This window comes from Festucalex cinctus, chromosome 3 (genome assembly GCF_051991245.1).
Source record: "Festucalex cinctus isolate MCC-2025b chromosome 3, RoL_Fcin_1.0, whole genome shotgun sequence".
Classification (NCBI taxonomy): Eukaryota; Metazoa; Chordata; class Actinopteri; order Syngnathiformes; family Syngnathidae; genus Festucalex; species Festucalex cinctus.
Window position 1 is genome coordinate 10,346,180 of NC_135413.1, and position 7,426 is coordinate 10,353,605.

The 7,426-nt window shown below is 46.8% G+C and overlaps 1 protein-coding gene across 1 annotated transcript; it reads left to right on the forward strand.

The window, feature by feature from the left end:
- The first annotated feature begins 3,506 nt into the window (after window positions 1-3,506).
- On the forward strand, window positions 3,507-4,689 carry LOC144015607 (trace amine-associated receptor 13c-like). Its single transcript, XM_077515739.1, has 2 exons — window positions 3,507-3,682; window positions 3,891-4,689. Exons 1-2 carry the CDS (start codon window positions 3,507-3,509, stop codon window positions 4,687-4,689), a joined length of 975 nt encoding a protein of 324 aa, XP_077371865.1.
- Window positions 4,690-7,426: the final 2,737 nt, after the last annotated feature.

Genomic DNA, 7,426 nt, shown 5'->3' on the forward strand with positions numbered 1-7,426 from the left:
GGTGTCCGGGTCTGCGTGGTTCTCCTCGCTTGACCTGCGCAGTGGTTACTGGCAGGTCCCCCTCACGGCTGAGTCGAGACCTAAGACGGCGTTCTGCACAGCCAGAGGACACTGGCAGTTTAAGGTCATGAGTTTTGGGCTGTGCAATGCGCCAGGGACATTTGAACGACTGATGGACACAGTGCTGGCCGGTGTTTCAAGACAAAGTTGTTTGGTGTACTTGGACGACGTCCTTGTCCACGGTGGGTCTTTCCCGGCCGCGCTAGAGTCTCTGAAGCTGGTGCTGGGGAGAATTGCAGCGGCTGGACTGAAACTGCACCCAGAAAAGTGCCACTTCATGCAGCGGGAGGTGGAGTTCCTGGGCCACCGAGTGAATGGTGAAGGCATCAGCACACTGGAAGGGAAGATCAGCGCCATCAAAGACTGGCCGGTCCCGAGGGACCAGAAGGAGCTGAAGAGCTTCCTCGGGCTGGCCTCGTACTACAGGAGGTTCGTGAAGGGATTTTCTTGCATTGGAGCACCCCTGTTCCGCCTCCTTCAAGCTAACCAATCCTTCACGTGGACGCCAGCCTGTGAGGGGGCGTTCTCCAGTCTAAAGAGGGCCCTCATGGACGCTCCTGTTCTCACCCCGCCGGACCCGGCATTGTCTTTTGTGTTGGACACGGACGCTAGCAACGTCGGCATGGGGGCGGTGCTTTCGCAGGTGGGTCCGGAGGGTGAGCGAGTGGTGGCCTACTTTAGCCGTATTTTCAACAAGAGTGAACGGCGCTACTGCGTCACAAGGCGTGAACTGCTGGCAGTTGTCTTGGCCACACGCCATTTCAAATATTACCTGTGTGGCGTGCCCTTCACCATCCGGACAGACCACGCTGCACTGCAGTGGTTGATGTCATTCAAAGAACCAGAAGGCCAAGTTGCACGGTGGCTGGAGGAGCTGCAGGCATTTCATTTCACTGTGGTGCATCGAGTTGGGGCTCAACACACCAATGCTGATGCTCTTTCTCGGCGTCCATGTGCTTTGGATGGCTGCAGCTATTGTGACCGGCGGGATGCCAGAGAGCTGGAGCTGCGGGGAGAGGAGGCTGCAGGGGGACCTTCATGCTGCACTCTAGAAGCCGTGGATGTCTCAGAGTGGGCTGCCAAGCAGGAAGATGACCATGATCTCAAACAGGTGCGACAGTGGGTCCAGAGTGGCAGGAGGCCACCCTGGGAAGCCATGATGGGACTTTCCGTTGGCACCAAGGGCCTTTGGAGCAAGTTTGCTGTCTTACGCATAAAGGACGGCGTGTTGCAGCGTGCATGGAAAGAACCAGCCACCGGAGAAGAGAGATGGCAGGTGGTGGTGCCCGGAACTCTCAGAGAGGCGGTGTTGAGAGCATGTCACGGGGGCACTGGCTCGGGACACTTCGGCAGCGCAAAAACCCTCCGACGGCTCCGCCAGGGGTTCTATTGGGGCCAACATAGACGTGATGTGGAGGATTTCTGTCGGCGGTGCGATGAGTGTGCAGCTTACAAGGGGCCCCAAGACCAGTCGCACGCACCACTTCAACAACAAGCGGTTGGTGCACCCATGGAAAGGGTTGCTGTGGACATTATGGGTCCTTTTCCTCTGACGGACAGAGGGAATCGGTATGTGCTCTGTGCGATGGACTACTTCACAAAGTGGCCAGAGGCATACGCACTGCCTGACCAGGAGGCGGGGACAGTAGCTGATGCGCTACTGGAAGGCATGTTCAGCAGGTTCGGGACTGCAGATATTCTCCACAGTGACCAGGGCCGGAATTTTGAGTCTAAAGATTTTGCAGCTCTTTGTGAACGTTTGGACATGCAGAAGACACGCACCACCCCCTTGCATCCGCAGAGTGATGGTTTGGTGGAACGATTCAACCGCACCATGCAGCAGCAGCTCGCTATCCTGACCTCCGAACACCAGCGTGATTGGGACCAGCACATCCCGCTGGTGCTAATGGCTTATCGGTCAGCCGTGCAGAGTTCCACCAGCTGCACACCTGCTCTGCTGATGCTGGGACGCGAGATCCGGACTCTAGCGGAGTTGGCGTTCGGGAGACCACCAGGCAGTGCAGAGGACCGGCCCGGGCTGGAGTACGCCCGGAAACTGCAGGATCGGATGGAGGCAGCACATGCATTCGCCCGTGACCAGCTGGAAAAGGCCGGCGTGCGACAAAAGAGGAACTATGATGTGCGGAGTAAAGGGCGGAACTTTCAGATCGGTGAGCTGGTCTGGGTGTACACACCCAAAAGAAAGAAGGGGCGCTGCCCCAAGTTTGACAGTCATTGGGATGGGCCCTGTAGGGTTCTCGAGCAGGTGGGGGAGGTGGTGTATCGGGTGGCAGTCCCCCCTAGGGGCAGGCGGGTTGCCCTGCATCGGGACAGGCTGGCTCCGTACCGGGGCATTGGTGTTCCTGCTTTTGAGGCGGGCCCCGCTTCGCCCAACGTTTCGGGACAGGCTGGAGATCCACGTTCCACAGTCCCCGAGAATGTTCAGCCGTCTGGAGATGGGCCCGGTTCAGGCCAGGGCCGACCCCGGAGACGGAGGCGAAGACCGCGGCGATTAGAAGATTTTTTTGTTTACCCCTCGGGACGAGGGGCTTCATAAAGGGGGAGGCAGTGTAATGTCTTGTATTGTCTGTTCATTGTTGTGCGTATTTGAGGGTGTGGCCAACGAAGTAGGATGTGACATGAGAGAGACCGGAGGGGGGAGTTGAGGAAGTTGGGGCTGAGTTCGGCAGTCTGTGTGGGGAGTGTGTGAGCGTGAGTTGCGGCTAACAGTAACTCGTGTTGATTGTGTTTGTTACCGCTGTTGTTGTGGAATTAAAAGCGATCAGATTGGATCAGTGGCTGCGTGCATTCTTCATCACACGTAGGGGCATTACAATATGTTGAAGATGTTCAAAATTTACTTGCGATAAGTGACAATGTCAAAGCAAAACATTCACTTTGAGACAAGATCTAGAACACAGACTGACTTCAAACTTTTCTTTTTTTGCAAAAGGAGAATGTCATTTCTTTCATTCATTCCCATGACTTCAAGTTCTGACCAGACAAACCTTTGTTATTATTATTGTCTCTCAAATATGTTGACAAAAGAATTTCAGCTGCAGGTAAATGACCCACTCCTCCCCACAAGTTGGGAAAATTCCAGAACATGTCCCCTTGCGCTTATCCCCAGTGTGATACAGAGTTTGAGGGTTATTAAACCATTAATGCCATTTTTCATTGTATGTTAGCATGAGGCTAAAGTGAGTTAAGCTCTCTCAAAGCCAAAAAAAAAAAAAGAAGAAAGGCAATGAAATAATTGTCTGAACAACAGCTGGCATTAAAAAACAAACAAACAAAAACATAGCCAAGGGGCCGAGATGCGGACCAATCAGAGGAGGGCAGAACATGAAGTGCAATACTGGCAAAGGGAGGGCCAAAGTCACCGGTCCTGATAAAGTAAGCACCTTGAAGAAAGAAATCCACCAGAGCTCCATCCTCCCGTCCGTATGATGGCGAGTGAGGAACAATCGGAACTCTGCTTTCCACAGCTGGCCAACATCTCCTGCCGGAAGCCCTCGTCTGGTTGGTCTGAAGGTGTTTTTTGGAGTGTTTTTCTCTACTTCATCTGCGTCCTCACTGCGCTGCTTAACCTGCTCGTCATCTCCTCAATCTCCCACTTCAGGCACATGTTTTCAAACACTAACCTGACTCTAATTAGGTGTACTGATGTGATTTCAGGCTGTTCGTGACTGTTATTGTCTCATTTCTCTCAAGGATGCCATGAAAATGCATACATTGTGACTTGATCCCAGTACTTGTCTGTGTATTTTGCCTCTGAATGTTTTGCATTTGGAGTGTTTTCAACAGCTTGTTGATTGACTTGTGTGCAGGCAGCTCCACACTCCCACCAACATCCTCCTTCTCTCTCTGGCCGTCTCCGACCTCCTGGTGGGCCTCCTGGTGTGGCCTGGTGAGATCTACCTGAACAAATCATGCTGGACTTACAGTGATATTCTCTGTTCTCTGTATAATTTTGCCTCCTTTACGGTGACGTCTGCCTCGGTGGGAAACATGGTGCTGGTGTCAGCTGACCGTTACATGGCTATTTGCAAACCGCTGCATTATAATGTCAAAGTCACTGTGAAGCGAATTCAACTTTGTGTTTGTTTCTGCTGGTTCTCCTCTCTTCTCTTGAGTAGCATCTTAATGAAGGACGATCTGACGCATCCTGGGAAGTATGCGTCTTGCTACGGAGAGTGCGTTATTCATATTGGCTACACCGCAGCGATTTTTGATATGGTTGTCACTTTCATCCTCCCTCTCAGCATCATCGTCACTCTGTATACGAGAGTGTTTGTGGCCGCTGTGTCTCAGGCACGAGCCTCGCGCTCTCGTGTTACGGGTGGCAAGTGTCTCCCCATGAGAGCAAAGAAATCTGAGTTGAAGGCGGCCAGGACTCTCGGGGTTCTGGTCATGGTTTTCCTGATGTGCTTTTGTCCTTACTACTGCGTAATGCTGGTTGGTGAAAGCTTGCCGAGTGCCTCGTATGTGCTTAATGTGTACTACCTGAACTCCTGTGTGAACCCGTTGATATATGCGTGGTTATACCCGTGGTTTCGGAGAGCTGTTAAACACGTCGTCACTCTGCGCATATTGCAGCCTGGCTCCTGGGGAGCCAACCTAATGTAGACCAGCAGCAGCTGACTTATTTAAAATGTTGACACGATAAGGTTGCTTTGCTTCTCTCCCCTGTTGATATGTCATAACATTCATCTGATTGGTTGTTTGGATTTTTTCTGCAGTGTTTTATAACATAATGAGGAGGAAAATCTGAGTTTATTTGAAGATCATGTCACCGTGCAATCTGCTCACACGTCGACCTGATTTCAATCACCATCTGTCACCCCTCTAGCCCTTCACCTTCTTCATTTAATCACACCCTACAGCAATATCGGCTTTCTTCAGGAACCAAGACTCTTGGCCGTAACCAACAGAAACTCCGCTGTATACTGTATACTTGCATTTCACTCTCTCTATCTCCCTCTCTTCTTTTCCCCTCAGCTTTCCTCCCCGCTGGCGTTGATCTAATTGTCGTACCAGAGACATCACATACACATTTTTCTTGGGCAGCATACTCACCCAATCACTCTACATGTGGTCCCTTTACCTGTTCACAGGCTTGCTTTAACTCATTCACTGCCTTTGAAAAGTATACTTGCCAATTGTATTTTTGAGATGAATGGGGGCTAATCTGACTATGCTCCACAGTAAATATCAAACTTGGAAACAACTTTACTGATGCCCAACCACCGGTAGATGACATCATTGCCTCATTTTATACGAAATAAACACAGTTTCAGAGTCCATGGGAGAAATGGCTGTATTTTGGCAAACCTACATTTTTCTACTGTCAATTATAAAAGAACGGGACGGGGCAAAAAGTAGGGAGTCTATTCTGTTATTTGGTAGATTCGGTTTATATATAATTATTGAATGTAATATCACGTGAGTATTGAAAATTTTGAAATTTTCTCAAATGGCTAGCAGTGAATGAGTTTTAATAAACTAAAAAAATAAATCACACAGTAGACTGGATGTTGGATTATTGCTGCAATTTTTTTCATTAATACTTAGACTTAAAAGTACAAACTTACAGTACTATGCCATTACCCAAATGCTACACAGGTCACAATGTTGAACTTACTGATGTTGTGTTGAATACAGTCCACGAGATAATTGAAGAACAGTGTGACAATACTGCACATCGGTCATTAGATCATGGACCCTAAACACCAATGACAACCTTTGGTACACTTGAACAACTAGACAAAGACCTTAAATGTGGAAGCACTCTGATTTCTTTTTCTTTAAAGTGTGTCTTATAATTTATACATCATATAACTAAACCTGTATGCCATGTATAACTGTACAGGGAACATATATACAACATCAACACAATATACAATATCACTTTAACTTGGAAATATAAAATTACAAATAGTCTTTTTTTATGTTTCATGTTTTATATACAGTACGCTACTTTTAACAATCTTGTGTACTACTGTAACATGAGAATGTCTTTTCTGGTGATCAATAAAGGATTCTTTTAGAATATCTCTTCTTATCTTGTGATGTGATGATGTGATTGAGCACAACATAAAAATATTGTATTGAATCATTGTGCTGACAATTAATTTGCTTGAATCTACATTATCTATCTGGAACCTACTTGCTGGAACCTATCCCAGTTGTCTTTGGGCAGTAGGCGGGGTATATCCTGATCTGGTTGTCACTGCCAGCCAATTGCAGGGCACACATAGACAAACAACCACTCACACTAACACCTAGGGATAATTTAGACTCTTCAATCAATCTACCATGCATGTTTTTTTTGGAATGTGGGAGGAAAATATGAGTACACGGAGAAAACCCACACAGGCACGGGGAGACCATGCTAACTCCACCCAGGAAGGCTGAAGCCTGGATTCGACCTCACAACCTCTGTACTGGTAGGCGGACGTACTAATCAGTAACCCACCGTGCTGCCCAATTTAAAACTTAATACTTTTAAATTATACATAGAAGAGAATCAAAGCAGAAGTTTTGGATAAATAAACGCTACATAAAAAAACTAAAACCAACACAAGTCTTTTGTTTTCTTTAGTACATTGCATTTTCCTAAATGTATTCATCTGATTTCAGTATGGTAAATGGTACTTCATTTATATAGTGGTTTTCCAACTTACAAGGTCCTCAGCACTTTATATTTTGACTACTCATTCACCTGCTGATGATGCAGCACCAGGAGAATCTTGCTCAAGGATACTTTGACAGTACAACTCACAATGGCCTGGGATCTAACCCACAACCTCAGAGTTATGAGACAACCACTTTACCACTGAGCTACGCTGCCCCCTATCTTCACTGTCTTCTACACATACATATATATATATATATATATATATATATATATATATATATATATATATATATATATATATATATATATATATATATATATATATTGATGCTTGAGAAGACAGGTTTAATTCCAACCATTGGATTTTGGATTTATAAATAGTTTCATATCCATAGTCACAACGATGGATAGCGTATAGTTTTTGGTTCCATTTTAAAATGCATTAAAACATTTAGAGTCAAAATTAAGGCCACAGCATCACCATCAATTTAAGTCGCATCATCATTTATTGGTACAAGCTACAAAGTTTAATACAAGTTGTTTTTAGCATAATCTAATTGCCTTTATTATTAGTTTACACATACCTTAAGGAATTCAGGATGGAAGCTAATGCTAGTTATATAAGAGCGGCTGCTTGCGCGCGCGATATGTTGCGATATGATCAGATTAGTCGACTAATTGTGACTAATATCTGTGACTAGACGATTCGTAATACAATCATTCAGC

Coding starts and splice junctions, on each gene's coding strand:
- LOC144015607 (XM_077515739.1), top strand. CDS start 3,507: ATGATGGCGAGTGAGGAACAATCGGAACTCTGCTTTCCACAGCTGGCC. Junction 3,683..3,890: donor TCCTCAATCTCCCACTTCAG/GCACATGTTTTC, acceptor ACTTGTGTGCAG/GCAGCTCCACACTCCCACCA.